Raw genomic sequence first — 23495 nt, forward strand, 5'->3', positions numbered from 1 at the left:
ACTGAACCCTTACATACATAAAACAAATCTTCCCATATTATTGCAAACAAATGAAGAAGAAAAAAATCAGAGACACTGTAATACTTATTATACATCTTTATTTTTTACCCAGATAGAGAATTGTTCATCACTGACATAACACTCTCTTAAAGTAGACAAGTCGTTTTTAAGATTATGCACAGGACTACATGTAAAGTTATACAGAAGGTTAATCATAAAGGAAAGAGATTCTCATTTTTATTTTTTCATGGCTACCGTCATTAATCCTAGAGTGGATGTGGTACTTTGCCTGGTCTCTTCATCTTATTTTTCCAACCTCATCTAACGGAACTGTAGTGGGCTCACGCGTAGTCCAATGACATCTTTGCCAATCTCAGTCACCTAAAAAGTAAGGTAAAATTAATCATTAAAGAAACCACCCTATGCATCTTTCTCTTATCATTGTGCTTTTTATCAAACAAAACAAAACAAAAAGCTTACTTCCTTAAGACAGTAATTAATGGGTTTTTTTACATTTCTGGGATTTTTTTTTAAATTCTGGCTTTTGGCTTTATCCTTATCTTCTCAGCATACCTGTGTGACCCTGCAGAGCTGGCCTTTGTATGTGGGACAGTAGCAAGCACCAGACAGCGGGCACTTCTCAACAGGACGTCCACGGTACAGAGGAATAAAAGAGGCAGCGCACAAATCAAACGGATTATGGGGGTCATAGTTCAACTGATGGGCATCGGTTGGGGTCTTCTCACAGGCAGCCAATATCTTGCGTGTCTAAGTTTGAAAACAAAACAAACATTCATCAAGTAAACTCTTCAGTGTTTTTCCCATTGAGGTCCTTCCTAACCAAAAGTGTATAATATGCACATACGTATGCGGAAATTCATATTTGCAATTTTGTTTTTTTTTGTATTTCTTCAACTCAAGCCATGAACAAAAATACTAAACACTGAATTAGTTTACTTCTCCTCTTCCGTATATTGCAAGATTGATGTTACTGAATGAAAAATATGTCTGGGTGAAAATGTAAGGGCTCAGCTCTCAAAGGAAAGCCCAACATCAAACAATTCATGATCTATGCCCTCACGGCAAATGGATCAATGATAATGGTTTGAATGCGTGTCAATGAGAAAATTTTTACTCAATAAGAAAAATATGCTAGATTTGCTGCTAGTACAGATTTCCAGTCAGCGGTTTTTGACGGATCAAAAATCACCCAAATATGAACAACTATTAAAATATCAGCTAATACTAAAGTTGAAAAATAATGTTATCTAGAATGAAGTGCCAGGTGCGTATGTTTTGCTCACTCAGATACTGAGTTAATATATGGGAAAACAGTATGCTAAATGTAACCACTGATTTGTCAAAAACCAACCTGTTGCGCAACATTTGGATTAGGTCCCAGCTCGAGTAGGCGGCAAGCAAACCCAGCAGCTGTTTTGAAGTTCCGAAGTTTGAAGAATAAGTTCAGAGCTGTGCGCAACACTAGAACCATGTGGACTGGCTGGAGATTGCAATGGGTAAAATAAGCAGCCATCTATACACGGGGTGGATGAAACAGAAAATCGTGTGAATTAAATATGTGGCAAATCAACACCTCGCCGGAACACAAGAAATTTTGCTGTTAATCAAACCCAATTTTTACCTCACACAGCCTCTTCTGGTCCTCTAATGTGTCTTTAGGTAACTTCTTTCTCTCTATCTCCATGGTCAGACCCACTATATATTCTCTGCAAATTGTGATCAGTTGCTGGGCCTGGAATACAGAGAGCAAGTACAAAACTAGTGAAAACTGAATATTTAAGAAGGGATATGTAGGACACAATCCACAGTGTTGCTCACCTCTGCAATTTCCTGTTTGTTGTCAACTACCAGTAGAGGCACTGACAATAGAATGGATCTGAAGCGTTCCACAGCCTCCTCAAACCGACCAGCAGTGGTTAACTGGTAACACTGCTGAAGACGAGTGATGAGGTCAGAGAGACGCAAGCCCACAGCGGGGAGGCCTTGCTTTGCTCCACAGTCCTAAAAATAAAAGAAAGAAAGGACACAGATTTAGAAGATAATAGTTGTCAAAGATGAACTGTGTAAAGACTGTTGTTGACAAACACCCTTTTTATTTCCAGTAAATAAAATTAACATCTGTACCTTCCAGTTTCTCTGGGGATGACCACGAAGGCAAGGTAGTGAGGGCAGACCCAGGTAACATGTCCGGCCCCTGGACAATGTCTGCATGAACAGTGTCTTATAGGGGCCAAAATTGACAACTCCCACCTGATCATGGAGCAACTGTAGTGCAGAGGGATAGTTAATTTAAGCTTTTCTGAAAGCTGCATTTTAAAAAGCAAAGAAATAATAGGTTGTGCACATACTCTCATAGCAGTTTCAAAAGAACCAGCCAAGATGTGGTCCACTGGCAGCTGGGAGTTGTTGCACCACATCTGTGTGGGACTTATACCCTTGGTTGGGGGGACAAAGAAGCCATCTTCGGCTCTTCCAGCTCCACCAGCTGGCACATCCTGGTGTTTGAAAGATATTCAAATACAGAATTAAAATGGAGAGGTGAAAAAGCTAATGGGCATTTCTTATAGCTGTTCTTGAATCTGTAAGTGGCCAAGCCATTAATCCTTTTCTTTTGTCACCAGCTCTGGCGGAAGGTCCAAGTCTTCCTCCACTTCCCAGCCTCCTCCCTCCTCTTTTCCCATTCCTTCATCACTAAATCCTTCCTGGGCATCCATGTAGCCATCTGACAAAAGATTAGCCAAGGCAATTTATATACAAGAAGTAATTATGATGTGTCACCCACTCAAGGAAAATCTTGAATTGTCTTATAGTATAAATAGTGTCATTTAGTTAAGATGGATTTACCCTCATCCAGCTGGAGCTCAGCATCATCTCCCCAGCCTTCAGCCCCAGAGACATCCATGTCCAGGTCAGCAGCCATCTGACCCGTCTTCCCTGTATTTTATATATATATATATATGCATAAAATACATATATAGATATGTATTTTATATATATATGTATGTATATATATGTATATATAATTTTTTTTTTTTTTTTTTTACTTACCCTTTCCTGCAATGACTCCTTCAAAGAAACCCTTTGACACAGTGAGCAGAGGCCAATTGGTGTCAAGAGGATTGATGGGTGGAGGTGGCTGCAGCAGTTGTGCATTGGGATCAATGTCTGGCAACTAAAAGACACAAGAGTCACTATTATTTTAAAGATTTGTTTTGTCATTTTGGTTTTCATCAACAAATGCAAGATTTTAGTGGCCAAACTTGCATAAACGCTGTTTCGGAATTATGTTTTCCATACCATCTCTTTTTCTGGGTCAAAGGTCTCCTTAAGTGCCTCAGCTTCTTCATCCAGGCCATGTGTGGCAGCAGTCAAGTACGCCAAAGACTCTGAAAACACAGACAGACCATGTAAAGTGTTGTGTACACATGATGATTATTACGAGAAAAACAATGTACTCACTCTGTCCACAGTTCTTCAAGATGCGGACCCTCTCAATGGCATCTCCCAAATAAAGTGCTGCCTGGTATTGGCCACTCATGTCCTTCCTGATCTCAGCTATAATTTTGAGATGGCATTAATATTACTTCATCAACATATAACCAACCAAATATCCTCATCATCTCTGCTCACCAATCTTCATCATCTTGCGCAGCTTTGACAAATTTCCAGTGATGAGGTAAAGGAATGTAAGTTTGTCAAAGTTCTTTGTCCTCTGGTAGCACATTTCCACAACTTGGTGGTGGCCCTGCAGCAGGGCAGCTTCACCAAGGCGTTCCCAGCAGCTCCGGTCATCCAGAGCCTTTGCAGCTTCCAGAGCTACCTACAAGTGCATCGACAAGAGGTTCAACAACATTTTTGGGTAGGGCAAAAACTGATCTAAGTTTTAAAATACATTCAACATTATCATTGTGCAAGAAAGAATTGCTTCACCTCAATGTTTCCACATTCCAGAGCCAAACTAAAGCGTGTCTTCTCATCTTTGACAAAGTGTAGAGCCACCTCAGGATAGCCCTTCTTCTGCAGGTAGGCAATGATAGACTGGCCCACCAACTTGGCATTGCGAACCATGTGAAGCACCTGGAAGGATAATGTGTATACAGATTTTAGGGACTGTATAAGAGAATTCCTTCAAAGCTGCACATACTGAAAATACTTAGACATGTTGGGTATAATGCTTATGGCTATTGAATGCTACAAATGGCTAAATCCACAGACTCACCTCATCATATTTGCGGTTCACCAGGGCAAGTTTAAAGCGGTATTCTGTTGGGTCAATGGTGAGAACCCGTGGCCTGCACTCTCTGTCCAAACAGTACACGCTGTTTCCTCTTACACGGGTAACATAGATGGGCAGATCAAGTGTCCGGATGATGCCATGATCGCTATGGCAAAATAAAACAGAAGTTAATGCACAAATTAAATAAGATATTTAGTCCTGCTTCAGCTGTTAATTACCAAAAATCATGGTAATGGGTTGGGTTTTGGTTTCAAAAAAAGTCACTTTTTCTGTTAAATTTGTGCCCTCATGTCTTGAAAAACATTTTTAAGCCTCACTGAAAGTTTCAAATGGTAATTTTTATTTATTTTTTGACAAGTTACATGTCAGATATTTTCCAAAAATTTTAAACTGCAATATGCTCTTTAAACCTTTAAAAGAAGCACCTACCCAGAGGTAAGAGCATATTTAATGTGGTTAGAAGTGGTGTAGATGAAAACCCCACTCTCATCCCAGGCTCCGCTCTTCACTCTGATGTTTTCATGAATGTTGCACAGACTCTCCAACTTACGGTTACAGATCATGATCGCTATTGTTCAGGGATAAAAACCAAATAAGTAAAATTAAAGCAACTGTCAAGAAGCAGGTTGTTGTGCATAATTGTGTGGATTCTTGTAATGCAATTAATATCAGAGTTGGCTTTGGTAAAATAATTCAATCGTGCCGCATAGTTACCACGTTTACTTCAACTCTGCTGATAATGCAATTCTAAACAAACACAATACACAGCCATATTACATTTCTAAGATATAGTGCAGTAGATTATTTAAATATAGTTACAGTTATTAACTATGGGTTTTAAACACACCTTACATAAAATAAAGCCATGAGCTGAGTATGTCCTTTTTTAAGCAATACAGTATAAATATATAAACATCACTTTGTTCCCTTTAATGCAAACTTGACTCCCAAGTCTAACTAATGCATTAAAGCCTCAACTCAGGAAACCAAAATTACATTTGGAAAAAAAGGAAGATAATACAGTTCCTATTCTTATTTACTCACCGTGTTTAGCGAGCAGAGCCACATGGCTTGTGTCAGCACTCCACACTACATACTTGACCTTGGCCACCTTGACAGTGGCCAGAGACCGCTTTTGCTGAACATCAAACAGTGTGACACCATCAGCATCACGCAGAAGTAATGATCCTGTCCCAGCATAAAAGATCTCCTCACAGTTTGGGACTTGAACTTTCTTAACAATTTCATTTTTCAGGTTCTTAATCAACAGCTACAAAAAAGAAATGTGGGAAAAAAGGAACACACATTGTGAATATTAAACAATGAACAACAACACATTATGACTTTAAAATGGCCAAATACACTTACAGAGTGCATTCGATCCAAGACGGCAAATCTGTTCCTGGCTACCCAGACGGCAGTCAAACCAGAAGACCTCTTTCCTTCAGGTGCTGAGATTTTTAAAAAAAAAACACAGTCAATGCAGTAAATGCACAGAGGTATGCTTTGTTGATAATTTCTTAAGGCTTTACAAATCAAGAGAGTATACAGAAGAGGAGTCAAGCTTAATGACTTTATTACCATCAGGGTTCTGAGAATCACTTTCTTTAGGAATAGAGTACAAGTCATAGGTGCTGTTCTCGAGGTTGGTCGCTCTCTGTAGAAGGAAGATAGATTGACATTCAACACCACAAATAACATACTTAAGCATCTCTCTGCATTGCTAAATATTATTGAAACAATTGTTTCATTTAAAACATACTTACAGTACAGAGGAGTACAGCATTCTCTGCAGGGTTGTAAGACATGCTGAACACAGGGAACTTAGACCCACTAGGGTGATTAAAAAAAGAGAATATTATTCTAAAATACTGAGTTATTTGCACTCTGTTTCTGAGGAATGTGACCTACCTGCGTAACTGCATGACAGCAGTGTCTTTGCTGCTGTTGAAGTCTAGCTGGCGGAGGAAGCGGTCCTTGACATAGTATAACATGTTGCCGTGCACAGCATACGCCGGGCGTTCACGCTCCAGCTTGAACACAATCATACCACTGTCATGCCCTAAAGGAGAAATGGTATACAAACAAGTTATATAACTGTGAAACATACAAAAACATTTTAATAGCGAACCATCTAACAAGTGATGCAACTGTATGTATTTTGAGGCAATAAATGTGTAGTTTTATTATTTTTTACACTAAAATGATGAACCACATATTAAGAATCTTAGTCTTTTATAAGTACCGTATTTTCGCGACTATAAGGCACACTTAAAAGTAACATAAATTTTCTCCAAAATGGACGGGGTGCCTTATAATGCGGTGAGCCTAATGTGTGCACCGAGTTCCAAAATCTGTAAATGCTTTTTGGCTTGCCGGTTTTCGCAAAAGCAATTTCAGAATCATTTCATTCATTTTGGATACAGAAGATGAGAACTTTGATGGATTTGTCGATGAGGATTGATCAAAAAATAACGTGAGTACATTGCTAAATACAGATCAAACGAAAAACCAACCAGCAGCAAATAGGTTGAGGTTTGGGTGAGCTCCGAGAACCCAGAAACGATCATGGTCCCTTCGAAAGGTCTGCACTCCAGTCCTTTTGGACATATCCCACACTCGGATGCTCTTATCCTCGGAATTGGATAGGATGAGCTCTTGCCGTGGATGGAACACAGCACAGGACACATTGTTGTAGTGACCACGACATGTGTCGAGCTCCCAAGCTTTGGATTCTGGAATGTGGCAAAGGGAAACTGAAGTTCTTACAACATAAGCTTTTGTTTTAACTTTCAATCTGATGTAACACATCTACAGGGTGTCAGCTGTAACAACCACTGTGAAATAGCCTGTTGTATGCATGTGCAGGTCATTTACCATTCATTCTCCAGATCTTGACCTGCCTGTCATCAGCTCCAGATACAATAAGGGGCATGCTGGGATGAAAGGCAGCCCAGTTAACACCCCTATCGTGTCCCTAAATAGAAAAACATGAGAGCCCATCTATGACAAAATGAACACGTTTCATACAGATCAACTACAGAAAAGTAACTGAAATCATCATACTTTAACCAGAAACATCCCTGCTTTGTGTTAAACCAATAAAAAAAACATCTAGTGCCACACTTTTCATTTGTTTAGTTATTTGAAGAAAATAAGGCTTAAACATTAAATACCTACAAATGTAGAAACAACAGCATTAAAAAGTAGAGCATACATTATGCCCTTCTTAGTGAGCACAGATTAATAGCAACAAATTACTGAAAATAACCATATTTGTTATTTTTAGGATTGATCAATCAATCTTTTAACTGCCATTGCCAATGACATTCAACACATCATGGCACGACCACAGTTTATATATTTATTTAGCCCAACAGAACCCAAATTATAAAGATTAAGAGTATTACCTCAAGAACATGCTTGACAACAGCATCAGAGACACCAAACAAGTCTACACCAGAGATCCCTCGCACCTCAGTCTCCACTGCACCAGGAGACAGATTCTTCTTCCTCAGACCTGGAACCAATATTCAGGGTAATGCATTCATAGAAAGACCCCCAACCACAAATTGGAGAGGAAAAACAGACACTTAAAATAGAATACAGATCAGGATCATTATAAGGGGAGGCAACACAGTAAAATTATTCATGGGGAGAACTGCTGAACACACACAGGAACAAGAAACATCAACACAAGCTATGCTATGTTATTCTAGACAAATCTATGTTTTTGGAAAACACAGCTTGTATTCATGTTGTCTTGTCCATAACATAATGTGGTGAACAGACAGTTGCACGATAAGGAAAGCTGAAGGAAGACAGAAATGGCACTAGGAACTTTTGTGCAGATGTGGATGTTTCCATTGAGAGTATGGGTTTCAGGAAGATGTGGAGCAGTGTGTGGAACAATCTCATGGGATGGTTGGTGTTTAAGACATATTCTGATGGGTTGTTAAAAAGTTAGAAATAACAGATTGTTGATATTTGCATGTTTTATCTGAGAAATTAACATGCAAATTAAAAGATGATGCATCAAAGCTTATACCTAGGCCTACACATTAGAGTAATAATGTAAGAATTTTAACTGTCACCAACATACTTTTCTGCATTTCAGGTTAATTTGCAATTGCAGAGACAGATGTACTAATGCCATGCCAGTCTAATTATAAAACCTTTTTTTTTTTTTAAAAAAAAGCATGTTTGTAAGAGGTGCCATTTCATGCCAGTTAGTAGTTAGGGTTGCTTTTCTTTGGTGCAAGTTATCGAAACAAAATTATAAAATAAAGTCCCCTTGTCATGAAAGCCTTCCCACATGCTAAATGTGAATGTAAAATTGAAAGGTTCTAAATCATGTTAAGCCATGATAATCTCTCTTTCTCTCACACACACACACACACACACACACGCGCACACACACACACACACACACACACACACCAATAAAAAGTTGAATAAAGTTCAAAAAAGTTGAAGAAAGGTCATGCACAGGCACAGAAACACCCCTTCTAAATCCTCGAGACATCAGTTTACAGTGCAGTATCACACCAGCTAATACCACACTATAAAAAGTGTTATAGGAAAGGTGTGTCAGCAAACAGCCCACACAGATTTGTCCTTAATACATAAGTGAGGAAGAAGCAATGCAGGACCAGTCATTTTACTGCTTCTTCCTCACCATCCACCCATTGCTTTTAACTCTTCCACAACCCAGCCCATTGTCCTTGTATCCATCAATCCCAGGCTCTCACCGGAAATATCCCACACTCGCACGGTCTGGTCCAGACTGGCAGACACAACCAGGTCTTCAGATGGGTGGAACTGGGCACACATCACATAGTGATTATGGCCCGTCAGCACACTGGTTACCAAAGAGAAAAAAATATATTAAAAAATACAAGACAACGCACTTTTAAGAAATGTGCACATGCACGCACGCGCGCGCACACACACACACACACACAGACACACGTAAGGTTTGTTGCAAACAAAAAAACTGATACAAAATATCTTAATCTAACTGTAGTTTTAAAACTGCATTTTCCTACTACAAATTTCATTGTAATATACCAGACACAGGTCCTGGACTGCCAGTTCCAAATGCGAATTGTCTGGTCATCTGAGGCACTCAGAATCCAGGGATACTCCTACAGAGAGCATAAAATAATGTCATGAATTTCAAGGTTATGTCTAGTGTAGTTTACAGGATAGGCTCAAAACAACTCACATGATGGAAGAAGGTGGTTCTGATATAGTCCAGATGCCCAAGAAGAGTGAAGAGGCAGCGCCTCAGCTTGTAGTTCCATACCTACTCGAAGTAAGCATCGAATAATATCTAATACTAATCTCCAATGGGAAAATTACTGTTTTTATACAAACTACAAATCTGATGAAGTATATGTACATGAAGATATGATGAACAAATGTACGTACAATAATTTAGGGGCAGGTACCAGGTTTTAATGAGCATTGGAAAATAATCACCTTAATTTTATAGTCATCTCCTCCAGACACAAACAGAGGCTGCTGTTTGTGGAAATCAATTCCTCGAACGGGCCCTGTAAGGAAAGACATGCAAGTTACATTAATACATCAATTTTTTTAACAGAATATAACTATTATAATGGATTGGTCCTATCTATAGATTACCATCATGTTCGTCAAATTTGTCAATCAGCGTACACATCCGATAGTCCCACAGCTGGATGACGCCGTTGTGCAAACTTGCAAGAACCCATGGTCTCTTGGGATGGAAACTAAGGCCTGAAAATTAGATACTTATTCATTTACAACATAATACAAACGTATTAACTTGTAATACAACGAACAGATATTCTGCCGTGTTGTTATTAACAAATAAAAAGATCCAATTAAAAACAAAAAAAACTTGCGTTAGCTATATGCTTTCACTGTAGCCGTTAGCTATATGCACTACCTATTAAAAAGCAAAACATGTCTTTGTTGCAAATGTGCGACTGGTACGACATCAGTTATTGAAAAAGACATTTGAATATGTCTTTTACTGAAATAATAATAATTATAAGGTGCAAAATATATATTTTAGCTTTGTAGTAGATTCGCTAACGATAGCTCCAGTGTTACCTGCCGCTAGCGAGATCTTACCTTTAACACGAGCGGACTTGGTTTCAAATTTTGTCAACATCTTTTCTTGAGAGGAAAGCAGGTTGTAACTTTAGCTGCGCTATAAGTTTAACCCACGCAACTGTACAAACAATATTCAAACAGGAAAATTCGGATAACCTAAATCGACTTCGCTGATTTAGCTTACTGAAGCTGACACGTCGATCGTTCCATCTTCCGGTCATGAACAATATTTGACGCAGGAAGCTCCACGACCGCGGAAGTTTTTCTTCTTTGTGTTTATTATTGGGTGGCGTCTAATGGTAGAAGGAGCATTACCGCTACCTACTGTGTCGGTGTGAGGGTCAGAATAGGTAGAAGAACAAACCAAAGAAACAAGATACTAATTATCTCTGACCATTCCCGTTTCTCCCGAAATTTGAAACTTGGGTTTGTATTATTTCTTCACGCCTCAATACAATTTGGACATTAAATACTGCAATGTGTTTAGTTGATTTTTCCATGTTAATTTTCAATAATTTCAAATAAGATGGTAATCACTCTCCTCAACTCACAATTCACACAGCTCAAGTAACTATATTAAACACTTTACTACACATTGTGCCAAAAACACAAGTAAAAACAAAGAGAAATAAAAGCAAAAACACACAAATGGGGTTAAAACCATGAAGACATTTAAAAGCAAAATAATTTTAAAATCAATTCAAAAGCAAACAGGAAGCCAATGAAGTGAGACTAAATCACACAAATTAAAAGATGTGCAGACACATTTTGGACCAGCTGCAGATGGAAGAGCAGTCTGGCTAAGATCAACAATAACAATTTTGAAATGTATACACCTTATTGCTAGGCATTAACAAAATATTATTGTAACCATTTTCTTACATAAATGCATGAAATATAAAATGTACAGATATCTTCAAATACAACGCAATGTGGAAAAAGAGAAATAAGGTCAATGCAACAAACATTGTTGTACAATATTTAATTTCAGATGTTTACAAAACAATTGTGTTATACACCTTTTCATTTTTAAAACCATTTGCTGGGGACATTTGCATCAGCCAAGTCAATAAGGATTATGCTCCCACCTCAACTGAAAAACCAGGGATGATACAGTAAACTGACTTTCTTTATGCACTCATGTCATTTGCAGAATTTTCACTATGGCAACAAAGCAACCACAACAAAAAAATAAATAAAATCAAAATAACAGCAAACTGTTGATGTTATACATGACAGCACCCCTTTTCTTGTCTCATATGGAGTTAGTCATTTTGCACTTCATAATTGCTACAAATAACAATTTATAATTAATGAATCAAGAATCACAGAAAAATCTAGAAGATTTACTATGTTCATGTTTAATTACAGATATTTCTTTCATAAAGGGGACTCCAAATCATAGACAGTAGCCTTTACAAAAAACCCTGGGAATTACAAGGGACAATATGCACAGTAGCTATAGTATAATGATCACTGTAACCACAGTAAAGGGATCCAAAAATCAACATCACAATCACTTAAAATCCAAATCAGCAGCTAGGAAAAATGGACTCACACGGAGCAATTTATCATGGGAAATTAGTTGCACTAAAAGCAATTTCTTATACGGGAAGACCTGATTTTATTTTATTTTTTTATAAAGGCAACAATAGTAGCAGTGTAGTGAGAATTTGAGTTAACCGTGAGGATAAACAGCAGGGTAAACATGCCTTTTTAATTTCAACAATTAAATTGTGAGGAGATTATAGAATCAGTTGAAGGTGGGAATGTTAAAATGTTCTCAATCGTATGTTCAGTGAATGCAGGTATTTGGCATGTGGCCGGTCCTTGTTGGTCTCTATCTGGAACCTCCTATTGTTATCTCAGCAGCTACACCTTTCTGATTTCATAGAAAAATGCATTTATGGCCTTCTCCCATATGAGGTTCTTTTATTGCTGCCTGTCACTGATGCACACTGAGTAACTCGTTTTCAGAGCTTCGAATGGCCCCCATCTTCACCTCACATCACATGATAGAGCACTGCTCTGCTTCCCCTTTCTCAGGACCTCCTGGCAGATTAAGGGAATCTGGGTTAAAATTAAAACCTGGAGGCTAAAGGAGAAAGAAGAATTAGAAAAATGCTTTCTAGGGAAAGATGAGCACGTTGATGCTCCCTTAACGCGTGACATGTTAAATTGCAATGTAAAGTGACAATAAAAAGTTATCAGATTAACTTTTTAACTGCAGTATTAGGAGACAAAATGCAGCAGAAAATACACATACTCGTCGATCTAATATTGCAAATAGTTATTTTGCACACTATTTTGGATTTAGAATAAAGTTGTGCAAATATCCATCTCAGGCTGCTCTACATTTGACGGGAAAAACAAAGCCAAAATACTGGTTATTATTCTACATACCTACTTACTTATCATGACAGCCTTGAAAAAAGACATTAGTCATCAATTCAATGATTTAATTCCAGTATACTTTCAACTCGCGCACAATATTTTGTTCATCCTGGCATTTATTTATATGTACAGAATAGTAAGCACACTATGTGATTATGTTGTGCATTTTTTCCCCAGTGTTAATCATATTTTAAACTCGACTTACAGCATCCCCTGCTAGTTCTCTGGGTGGCTGACCAAGTTCTTGAAGCTGTGAATCAGGACACGAAAACGCAGTGAGTTTCCTCATTAAGACAATTCAATTCTGCTCATATACTACATAACAGATTAGGTAATAAAAGACACATTGCCTTTAAATACATGAAATTTCAGTGGATATCAGAAAATCAAAGTTGAAGTTATCAATTTCTGAATTATTCAGAGACTGTAAAGTTCAGTGCAGAATCGTTCTACCATACCTTTTGCATGAGGTCCATGATATTCTCAAAAGTGCTTTCTTTTTCCGATTCTTGCTTTCCCCTCTCAAAGTGCCCACATATTTCTGTCATTATTTGAGCTTGCTGTTCATAGCGTAGGTAATCTTCTGAACTAAGGCTGGTCTTGTTGGCTTCCAACCATTTCGGATACTGTGAGGATGAGTGATGTTCACAAAGGACACCCGATAGTGAAATTACAGAGGAGTGAGTAAAACAGATGCAAACCTTAGCAGTGATGTCTTTCAGAGATGGGTAAAGCACTTCTTTAGAAAGAAGGTTCTGCATGATGGACTGCATGATGGGCAGGATATTACTGTCATCACCACCTCCATCACCTCCCTCCCCCAATCCCAGGTCTTCTAGAGCCTTGACTAGGTCATCTCCAGCTAGTCCAGAAGTCTGTTGGGGGACTCTATGGTTAAAACTTTTCAATCACTTGTTTTTATAAAAGGAGTTTTATAGTAACAGACTGAGTTTCATTTTACCCACTTGAAGGCCATCTGTATTTTTGGCCAGGCCACGGAGGGTGTCTTTCAGACAAGAAGTAAACTCTTGCTGGGATGCCGTGTCAGTACCTGTGCAGTTAGCAGCAATAACATTTAAATTTGAAGCACATTATTGTTTTTAATTTAGTGTCAGATAAGCTGAACTGAGTTTACATTTAATTAAGGTGTATATGTGGTTCAACACGCATCAGAGCAACAAAATTGAGCCTGCTTGCATGTTCATGTGTGACACATCCAAAATAGTCAACTTAACTGCACATTCATTTCGTGGAATTAGAAGCCTATTTATGAACATTTAATTCTATCAGATTAATGAATATCAGCAATATGTAACGGCTAAGTTAATAAAGTCACTGTTCAGAATTGAATTAAGTTAGAAACATATTTACAGATTCACTGGTAATGACTCAATAACGCAACACAGAAACATTAATTTTTAAAAAGTAAGCCCTTATCTTAATCTTCGCAAAGTATACAATCAACAAGAACCTGGTTTTAAATTAATTATCATAACTATGTCTCAGATTAACACCTCAGAGCAGAAACAGATCGCTGGTTGATATTAGTTCTTGTGTTTGTTTGTGATTGAGTTATTATATATTATAATCTACTTAAATGCTGCCTCCTCTTTACAGTCACTGTGTGCAGCGGCTCAGCCACAGCCTACTAGCAGGCTAATGAACGCACAGCTATGACCATGGAAACTGTTGACTAAGCTGGGACAGCCTAGTTTTGCCTGCTTTTCACAAACACTACAGGGCTATCTCAGCCCATATGGGGCTACAGATCACACGCCGTAGCATATTTCTCAGACCCAGAAGTTGATCATTTTTTGCTTTACCACTGAACAACTTTCATAGGAATAAATGAAGGATCCACCAGCTCTTTTAATGGATATATGGATCCCATGTTCCTCAGAGGAAGCATTTTCTGACTGGTAGACAGAAAACACAGCTCAACTGTGGTTCTTTAGAAACAGATTTGGGTACCTTCTTTCACAAGAGTGAAAAAAGAACCAATCACAACTGAGGCTCATATGCCCCTTTGCCACTAGGCATTTTCCCTGTGATAAGCAAGACCATGCTGTGCCGATTTTCTTTTCTGCCACTAAGGTGTGCTGGCTCCACCCAAAGCAGGTCACTGTGAAGTCAAATAGCTGTAATCTAGCTCTGAGGGAGTAAAACTCCACCCTGTGCAGCCTCAGCTTCACACAAAGGCCGAAAATGTGTGGGAACTGTTTAATAAGGAGAAAAATTAGGCATCAAATTTTCTGTTGACTTTTAAAATACACCTCTACCGTTTTATGTAGAGAAAAACCTTTTAATATCTGCTCACTAACCATTGACCCATATTTAAAGACACATTTACAAATACATTTTAAAACATGCAAATGACAAGAATTGCACAACCAGTTAACATATGCCATAACTGCTGCTGGACCCTGCACCAGCATTTATGAGCTGCCCTCAAGGGGGCAGTTCAGGTGTGAAGAAAAAGCATTTCTCTTAACCATGCTGGGCCAAACCTTGCAGAACCAAAACAGTCCGCTACTGAAAAGGCAACAATAGACATTTCCACACGGGAGATATCTGGTTATGACAAAGGGGTCCTTGTCAGATCCTGATGACATGGTCAAGTTTGATAAGTTTCAAGTCGATATAAAAACAACTAAAATTTTAAGTTTGGTTAAACTGAATAAAATATAGTCAGCTGTTTAAAAGTCAAGATCAAAACTCAGATAGCGGTGGTTATATCTACAGGCCTTACCAACTTTGCCTGCAGCCTCTGACAGCCTCTGAAAGTGTTGCAGTAGTTCTGGCTCTTCGTGGGCCAGCTCACTCATAGCTTTATCCCAGTCATCCTTAGCTTGTGCAGCCATTTCACCTTCAAAAAGTGTCTCAAAGAATTTGCAGTCTTCAAGCAAGGGAGGCTATATTGAAGTATACAAGAAAATGTTTGAGTCCTTAGAAGATCTTGCTGAAAAAGAATGAGTGTTAAAATGTATCAAGCGTGAATTTTGTATATCCATATTAAATAACCTTTAGCTGAAGGGAATAACTTTATCACCCCTTCAAAGGTAATAAACCCACCTTCCCTACATTGTTGTGGTCTGAGGGGGAAGCACCTGTAGACCTAATAGTTGATGTAGTCTCAAAGTCATTTAATGCACCTGTGGGACAGGGGTTGCATTTTAGGTGAAAGATGGAAACAAGTTTCTGAAAGTGTCAAAACTATTATTCAACTACTTTCAAAGTACATAACAATCTTTACTAACTGCGCATTCACTGTATGTTCAGTGTAGAATATTGTCAATCTCCATAATATACAAATACCAAAAATAAGCACCGTTGATCTGGGTCACAGTCAAATACCTTAACATTAGCATCAACGCGTTTTTATCACAAAGCTAGCGGGTTATAGATAGGCCACATTTTAATTGTTTCTGCCACTACAAAGTCTAACTATTCGATTGTCAACGCCATTGACAATATTGACTCGAAATGACAAAGGTCGTTTTGTTCCAAAAGTGACCAGGTCCAAAGATTCTATGTAAACACTGACTGTCCAACAATTCGTCCAATTCTGCATCGTGTCCACTGGAAGTCTGTCCTGTCCCAGACGCCATGACGTTATCCTCTCCAAACACCCTCGGTCCACAGGGACAGAGGTTTCTATTGCGAAGATGTCGCTTGTCAAGTGCGTCATATCCTGGCACCGGAAGTGTAGCTAGCGCCATCTAGTGACACTAATGGAGAAACTGTCGTGGACTGACACGCTGATTGATATCAGCAAAGTTCCTGACAAAAATAGTTTCCGAAGATGGTAAATCTGTTCCATTTTGCAAATAAGTACATAGCTTGCTCATACGTAAATTTATAGTAAATAAATTAGACAGAATTTATATTGTTTATTTAAATTTCATTACAAAATATAACATTTTGGCGTTGCTGGTTTACGCAAAAATGAAAAAAAAAATCTGTTCGGCATCTGTTCCTGTACTAAATTGAAAACAAAACACACAGCTGTTCCAGTAATGACTAACATGCAGGCGACAGTATGCAACACCTTTGCAAAACCCCGCATATTGTATTGGTAAATATGTCGTTACCATAGTTACTGTTGCCTTCGTAAATCAAAACAAACCCTCACACAATATGCCGAAACACACTGTGCCTTTGGAAAATTAGGGCGAAAATTGCGATGATGATTTCGGCCATAGCGATAGAAGTGAGTTCCTCATGACAACAGAGCGAGCTTAAGAGCTCTTTGCTAGACATTTATGCCTTAGAATGCACTCTGATTCTTGTTTAACAAACTCCAGTGCGCTCAAGCCGAAAAATATTCCGACATATTAAATCTTATTTAACTCATAAGTTGCACATACAAATGCAGAAAACAACTTGAACGAACGAAGGGATCCGCTTTAACATTTAAAATGAAGGTTTCTGGGTGTATCGGTGTGTCTAGAGTCTGGACTCAGAGCATGACAAAAGGGTGTGTCTAGAGCAGGACAAAAAGGAGGAGCAGGAGGAGGAGAGATCGGCAGGCCGACGTGAGTAACGGTGCAGACATTTGATGCCTAACTTGGTCTGTTGGGCGGAGTACTGCAGGCTGCTGAACACTGAAAACTACGTTTTTCTCTCCCTGGAAGTCCCTACGAACAGAGCCTGTCTGCAAGCAACATCGACAAAGGTAAATAAGTCTGGTAAGAAGCCACAGATTCTGACTGGATCACTTTTAGAAGGCTTTGCGCCGCAGTGACTTGTTGCCTCTTGCTTATCTGCATGTCTTAAACACTGATCATTTTCATTGATTTTTTTTTTATGTGTTAGATTTTGCTACTAATAAAATATATGCGTAAGAAAAAGCTAAAGTGGTTGATTGGTGATGCTAAAGCAACTTTATTACTATTTTATAAAATCTTTTGTATTGGTTTGTGGTTGATAAATTCCAAACTTCCATAAATGCAATAGTGAACACACAGTTTTCTCATGCATGTTTTGTGTCAAGTTTGTGTTGTGATATAGTGTGGTTTGTGTGGCAGAAGCTGGGTGTGGCACACAGCACACCCACCATCGCCACCAATGAATGAATCTCTTCTGGAGCCTAAAACTTAGTCAACACATGTTTTTATGGTGACTTTAACCCTTCCTTTCCTAAAGTACACATAAAAAAATCGAGTCTGTCCTTTATGACCCCCTTTATGTAAGCTTCCTTTTAGGTGTGGTGGTCAGGGTCGGCATTGAAAAGCTGTTTTCTTCAAAATGATAAAATTATAAAAAGGATAGTTATAATTACAATTAAAATTATGTGTTTTAACCTTTAAGAATGCAGTTAGATTTAATAGTGTCACTTTCCCTCTTTCTCTCTCACTTGTCACACACAGTCCCTCTCTCTCTCTCTTTCTCTCTCTGTCTTCCTCTCACACAAACATACATAAATACACCACACCACTCACACACACACTTATAGCCTATGGGATGTTTTGCCAGGTTGTCTTGTGCTTCAACCCATGGATATAGTTTAAATTGATTAAATTGGAAAACTCGAGTTAGTCTTGAGTCATGACAACCACACAGCAGCCCACATGATTTTTTTTTTGCTGTGTGTGTGTGTGTGTGTGTGTGTGTGTGTGTGTGTGTGTGTGTGTGTGTGTGTGTGTGTGTGTGTGTGCTTAATGCTGTATGGATATGCACAATAACAATGTCACAGCCTGTTTGCTGGTCTGCTGCAAGCCCGAAACCTATTGTCACCAGCTTTTCTATTTGGAGAAGCACCCTAAATTCTGCATTCAACACCACGCTCTGGAAAGACATTTTCTTACACTTTAGTTGCTTTTTTTGATTACCTTTCTGCCATTTTCTTCTCACATTTTCTTCCATAATTTATTTCCATGAAGCAAAGTGTGGCAGACCTGATTTTTCCAATTGGGTATTCATATTTGACATATTTGGTACTCGGATTTAAAAATAAGACAAGGAGCTCTGAGCTGGGAGGGTAGGATGGGGAAAGGAGAATTCATGGAAAATTGAAGACGTCACCAAGGAAGATCTAAAAGGGAGGCAATAAAATAAATAACTTGGCAAATATGATAAAGTTAGCAGTTGTTCACAGCAACGGCAATAGTTTTGGTGCAGCACATCTGGAACCCATCAACAAGTTGGAAAATCTTACAAGAAATGAGGGGGGTGGGATGAAAAGAGTGGGGCCCAGTGGTGACTCATTCCTGCTATTCTGCTCCACCACCATATTAAAACTATGTGTCCTTTTGTGGCCATAGGGCTTCCCTAGTGCCCCTCCCTACCCTTCCTTTTTCAGCCTGATTTTTTCCCGCCCATATTCCTCTCTCTTTCTTTTTTTAGATGTGACTTTACTCAGCTTTCAATGGTTTTAGTGTCCAAGGCTGATCTCAGCAAGTTACTGGACTTGTTTAAGGTTTAAGATGTTTCGCCTCTTCTCCAAAAGGCTTCTTTAGGTCAGAAATAGCTGGAGCCAGAGCTTGAAGCGTGTGGACCATGAGCATGCTAATGATTTGAGTGGACCTATTAGTGATGATTATTTTTAGCAACAGGAAACAGAAGAAAATGACAGCAGAATGTTGCAACGCAACTGCAGAAAGTGAACACGAGGTTGTAGTCTGAGTTGGTGGAAAACGCCTCAATTCAAGTGAATCTCTGGATCAACAGGTTTTTGAATATCTTGACCTAATGATTTTTTCTTACTTTTTTCTAATCTAGGAAAAAAAAAATGTTTTGCACTGTGCACCAATGATATATCATGCTTTACCTCTGCAGGCAAAACCACATTAGGGGTTAGAAAGCAGCGCCTCTCCATACTTTTTCCTTAGAACTGACATTGTGTTTAGAGGTGAGAATTACCTACCTTACCCCAAGCCCCAACTCATGATGATGTGACATCATGAGTTGAGAATCTATCGACACACATTTTTCTTTCTAGTACTGTATCTCTTTTGTAATTTAAATATTAGCTACAAATAAACATTTCTGACGGGGAAAAATTAGCATTTTTGGTTTGGAGTGTATTTGGAGCAGATGTGGTCATGAGAGTGGAATAAATGAAGAACGACATGTTTGGAACATGACAAACAGTCTGTAGAGTTGAGGGAGGTTGGCCACACCTGATACCAAAGATATACGCCTGGATGAATGCTTGAGTCAAACAATCTGCCCAATCTCTTCTTCATTGACTATTCTGGATGTTAAGATCATCCAGGAAAAAAGATGATTGCCAGATGAGTGCAGTCAACGCCAATCTGTTACCATTGCTGCTTTATTCTCGGTGCTTTGACTATTCTCGTAAAGTAAAACAAAAATAAAGATTAGGAAAATGATGTCTAAACCTATGTTGTCATAAACCTCACATATCTTTTCTTCCTATAGTTCCATTGCCTGATCTGAGTGGCTGTAGAAATCTAACCTCATGGCCATCGTTTTGCACTCCAGCCCCCTCCTGTGGGCCCGGTTAGCAGCCCTGATCTTCTCCTGCGTGGCCTTTTCTGTGGCGGTACACGGTGGTGGCCTTAATCATGGAACTGGAGACTGGTGCATCTTCTGCTGGGCCTTCAGTTTTGCTGGTACCCTGGTCGTTATTCTGGTGGAGCTCTTTGGCCTTCAGACCAGAGCCCCTGTTTCTTGGAAGAACTTCCCAATCACCTTCGCCTGCTACGCTGCCCTCCTCTGCCTGTCCGCCTCCATAATCTTCCCCCTCTACTTCCTCAAAGGTTCCAGTGGTTCATCTGAAGTCCAAAAGTACCGTATCGTGTCAACTGTCTTTTCCTGTCTAGCCACTATTGCCTACATGACCGAGGTGAGCATCAGCAAGGCACGGCCTGGTGAAGTTGCAGGTTACATGGCTACAGCCCCTGGTCTGCTGAAGGTGTGTGAGACCTTTGTGGCCTGCATCATCTTTGTCTTCATCAGCGATCCCATACTGTATGACAATCATGATGCTCTGAAGTACTGCATGGCTGTCTACTGCATTTGCTTCATCCTATCGGCAGCCATCATCATGCTCTGTATCGGTGAGTGCACTGGCTGTCTTCCCTTCCCTTTCGCCCGTTTCCTGTCTGCCTATGCACTTCTGGCCGTGGTCCTCTATTTGTCTGCTACCATTATCTGGCCCATATTCAAGTTTGACCCCAAACACAGGGGAATAAAACAAAGGCCTTCCACCTGTGGCGGTGCAGGGTTGTGTATTTGGGATAAGTGTATGGCCGTGGCTGTGCTAAGTGGTGTTAACTTTGTCCTTTACCTGGCCGACCTGATCTACTCCACCCGATTGGTGTTTGTCAATGCTTGAAGGAAGAGCAAGCTTGTTAGGGCAGAAGTATACTGCAGAAAATTGAATTTGTCACTTTGTTTGGTGACGTCTACACAATCGAAAATGCTTTTTGGGGCAGGAACAATTGGTGTAACTGAGTGTAGGATGTTAAACTAGAACAATTCAATTATGTTTAAATTAAAGGATATCATTTCACTATAGTGCTGCAAGGAAAAGCAGCACATGAGAAAAACAAGATGCCAAGCAAAGGTTCATCTATCTAATCTGGTTACTCAAACCACAATATTGTGGTTCTATGGCGCCAAACACAGTTATGGTTACATGTCTCTATCCCTGCAATCCTGCCAAATTTAATTTCGCATAAAGTATAATGTCACCATAAGCTTTATGAGAAGAAATGTCAAGAGATATGTTTACATGTAAAACGGTATTGTCTTCAGTTCTTCTTTATGTGCAACTATATCAAGCTTTAGCTTTCAGTGTCCGACTTGACAGTGTTTTGATTGAGAAAGACCAATGTGATTTACGGTGCTGATATAACCTCACTTTGATTGTAATTTGAAAATACATGTAAAAATTAGATCAGAAAGCTATGGGAGATCATGTGACTCCTGCAATTCATTGTTCATGTAAACATAGTATGTGGTGACAGCGATGGAAAAATATGTTTTTTTTCTTATAACTGTTTTTAGTTTGATGCCAAAAACACTGCCAATTTATTTGGTTTGCAACCTCAAAGGATAGATTGTAGAAGAAATTAAGATAGCAGCTATCAGTGCAAATTTATATTATATTTTGAATTCAGAGATTCTTGAAAACAAGGCCTTTCTGGTTCTATGATGATTTTATAAAATGTTTTCCTATGTGCAGAGTATCTAGAAATGATTTGTAAATTTCTAATGGCTTCAAGTGTTAAAGACTTTTAGTGTTGCACCATAGCTTCCATGATGGTAAGATGAGTGCTAAGCTAGCTTTTTGCTCTTATTATAATATACTTTGGGTATGGGTAATCATATTGGCAAGCCACAATAAAATGCAACAATATCTTCATGAAAAAATAATATGCACGTTTGAGAATTAAATAACAAATATGTTATCTGAACAGTGAACTTAATTTTTTTTCATGTGGATTCATTTCTTCTGTATTAATTTGTGATAAGGTTGTATCAGCAAATTCATTTATCTTTCATTTTGGGTCTGATGATTATACTGTTGTTGGCAATGGAGACCAAAAGCCTCTCTCAATCATGTTCCTGTCATATTGTCTAAGATCATTTTACTATTCCTTTATTCACATTATTTGCGTGGAAACCATGTCAGTGTTGCAAAAATTAATTCAGTGTTTCAATAAAAAACACATGGAAAAGCACGTGTGGTTGTGTTATTTCATTTTAAGATTCCTTAAAAGTGACAAAGACTGGGGTTCCTCTGTAACCGTCACTGCATTCCACTGTTCCATTGTGGGGCTTGTGTACATCACAAGGTAGGCGGATGAACTATATGGTAAACAAAAAATCCCTCATTTTGCTATTGTTGTATTTATTCTTATTCTGATTCACAAAAAAAAAAAACAAAGAGTGAAATTCATCAGTGCTACAATGACTTGATACAATCTCGAATGAAGCTGGGCAGAGAAAGAGCTCTGTATCTGTTTCCCACTCTTTAAGCGGATGCTTTGTTCCCACCAAGATAAAGAGTCAAATGTGAAACAACCACAACACTTGAACAAAAGTGTGGATTTAATTTTCTCCAAATCTGAGCCAGGTTTAATTTCTGCTTCTTTTTCATTTTCTTCTTCTTCTGCTGGACTGATTAAATGTTTTTTTTATTCTAATGTCTGTTAATTTGTGTTCTTCTTCTACTTTGTGTAATTTGTTTCTTCCTGTTCTGTATGGAGAAAATACAAGGACATTTTAATGCTCTAGTGTATTATTTACTATTATGACACAATAGGTTTTTGTGTTTTTATTTATTTTATTGTTTTACCTGCACTTCTTTGATGTAGCCTGGCAATTTGCTACTTTGATTTACAGTATTTATTCCAAGTGAGCTAGATCTCTGCCAATGTTTTACTTAACATGGGAAATCAAGGCAACAGTGTTCAAAATTGGTTAATAAATGAAGTACATAACACCATAATATTGTGAAGACATTTAAGTCCTATATTTAGGAGTAGTCTAGTCATTGGGTGCATATGGGTGAAGGCAGGACGCACCACTGAATGAATCACCAGTTCATCCAGGACCCTATGCAAGCATTTGGGGGTTTGATAACTTGCTCAAGGGAACCTCAGGAGTACTCTGAAGGCATCTCCCCCTACTACCAGAAAATGTTTCAAGTTTTCTCCAAACTGAGAACCCTCCATTTTTCAGCCCCCTACAGACTGAGCTACTCTAATACAAAATCAGTAATGGTAGAGACACAGTGTGTTTAAAAATCTGCATTCTTTTCAGT

The 23495-nt window shown here is 38.7% G+C and overlaps 3 protein-coding genes across 4 annotated transcripts; 1 reads left to right on the forward strand and 2 right to left on the reverse strand.

The window, feature by feature from the left end:
- Positions 1-81: 81 nt before the first annotated feature.
- copa (COPI coat complex subunit alpha) lies at positions 82-10645 on the reverse strand. Its single transcript, XM_057057648.1, has 30 exons — positions 10382-10645; positions 9908-10021; positions 9743-9816; positions 9486-9566; positions 9329-9405; positions 9010-9119; positions 7669-7778; positions 7136-7235; positions 6775-6993; positions 6170-6320; positions 6025-6091; positions 5840-5915; positions 5627-5709; positions 5303-5528; positions 4688-4826; positions 4241-4403; positions 3952-4098; positions 3652-3841; positions 3481-3576; positions 3319-3407; positions 3070-3193; positions 2866-2955; positions 2640-2743; positions 2370-2516; positions 2146-2286; positions 1840-2022; positions 1643-1753; positions 1373-1534; positions 574-768; positions 82-381 (listed from the first exon to the last, which is right to left on the reverse strand). The coding sequence occupies exons 1-30, from the start codon at positions 10419-10421 to the stop codon at positions 322-324; spliced, it is 3669 nt and encodes a 1222-aa protein (XP_056913628.1). The 5' UTR covers positions 10422-10645; the 3' UTR covers positions 82-321.
- A 685-nt stretch (positions 10646-11330) lies between these two features.
- On the reverse strand, positions 11331-16456 carry pex19 (peroxisomal biogenesis factor 19). The gene is made up of 8 exons (XM_057057704.1): positions 16302-16456; positions 15830-15909; positions 15507-15669; positions 13723-13808; positions 13459-13632; positions 13216-13383; positions 12963-13007; positions 11331-12458 (listed from the first exon to the last, which is right to left on the reverse strand). The coding sequence occupies exons 1-8, from the start codon at positions 16363-16365 to the stop codon at positions 12372-12374; spliced, it is 867 nt and encodes a 288-aa protein (XP_056913684.1). The 5' UTR covers positions 16366-16456; the 3' UTR covers positions 11331-12371.
- An 817-nt stretch (positions 16457-17273) lies between these two features.
- myadmb (myeloid associated differentiation marker b) lies at positions 17274-22410 on the forward strand. 2 transcript variants are annotated; one of them, XM_057057702.1, is made up of 2 exons: positions 17274-17432; positions 20141-22410. In XM_057057702.1, the coding sequence occupies exon 2, from the start codon at positions 20181-20183 to the stop codon at positions 21057-21059; it is 879 nt and encodes a 292-aa protein (XP_056913682.1). In that variant the 5' UTR covers positions 17274-17432; positions 20141-20180; the 3' UTR covers positions 21060-22410. The 2 variants fall into 2 exon arrangements, with proteins under 2 accessions (XP_056913682.1, XP_056913683.1); XM_057057703.1 differs by having other exon boundaries at positions 17288-17445.
- Positions 22411-23495: the final 1085 nt, after the last annotated feature.

The sequence above is a fragment of the Takifugu flavidus genome, chromosome 15 (assembly GCF_003711565.1).
Source record: "Takifugu flavidus isolate HTHZ2018 chromosome 15, ASM371156v2, whole genome shotgun sequence".
Taxonomy (NCBI): domain Eukaryota; kingdom Metazoa; phylum Chordata; class Actinopteri; order Tetraodontiformes; family Tetraodontidae; genus Takifugu; species Takifugu flavidus.

Bases quoted from the DNA above. Each gene is read 5' to 3' on its own strand.
- copa (XM_057057648.1), bottom strand. From the start codon at position 10,421: ATGTTGACAAAATTTGAAACCAAGTCCGCTCGTGTTAAAG. The intron at 2,287-2,369 runs GTATGTGCACAA...TCTGCACTACAG, and splicing joins CTTTTGAAACTGCTATGAGA to TTGCTCCATGATCAGGTGGG. The intron at 1,535-1,642 runs GTAAAAATTGGG...CCCCGTGTATAG, and splicing joins ACCAGAAGAGGCTGTGTGAG to ATGGCTGCTTATTTTACCCA.
- pex19 (XM_057057704.1), bottom strand. From the start codon at position 16,365: ATGGCGTCTGGGACAGGACAGACTTCCAGTGGACACGATGCAGAATTG. The intron at 13,809-15,506 runs GTAAGGCCTGTA...CTAACTGCACAG, and splicing joins AGAGGCTGCAGGCAAAGTTG to GTACTGACACGGCATCCCAG. The intron at 13,633-13,722 runs GTGGGTAAAATG...GTCCCCCAACAG, and splicing joins AAAATACAGATGGCCTTCAA to ACTTCTGGACTAGCTGGAGA.
- myadmb (XM_057057702.1), top strand. From the start codon at position 20,181: ATGGCCATCGTTTTGCACTCCAGCCCCCTCCTGTGGGCCCGGTTAGCA.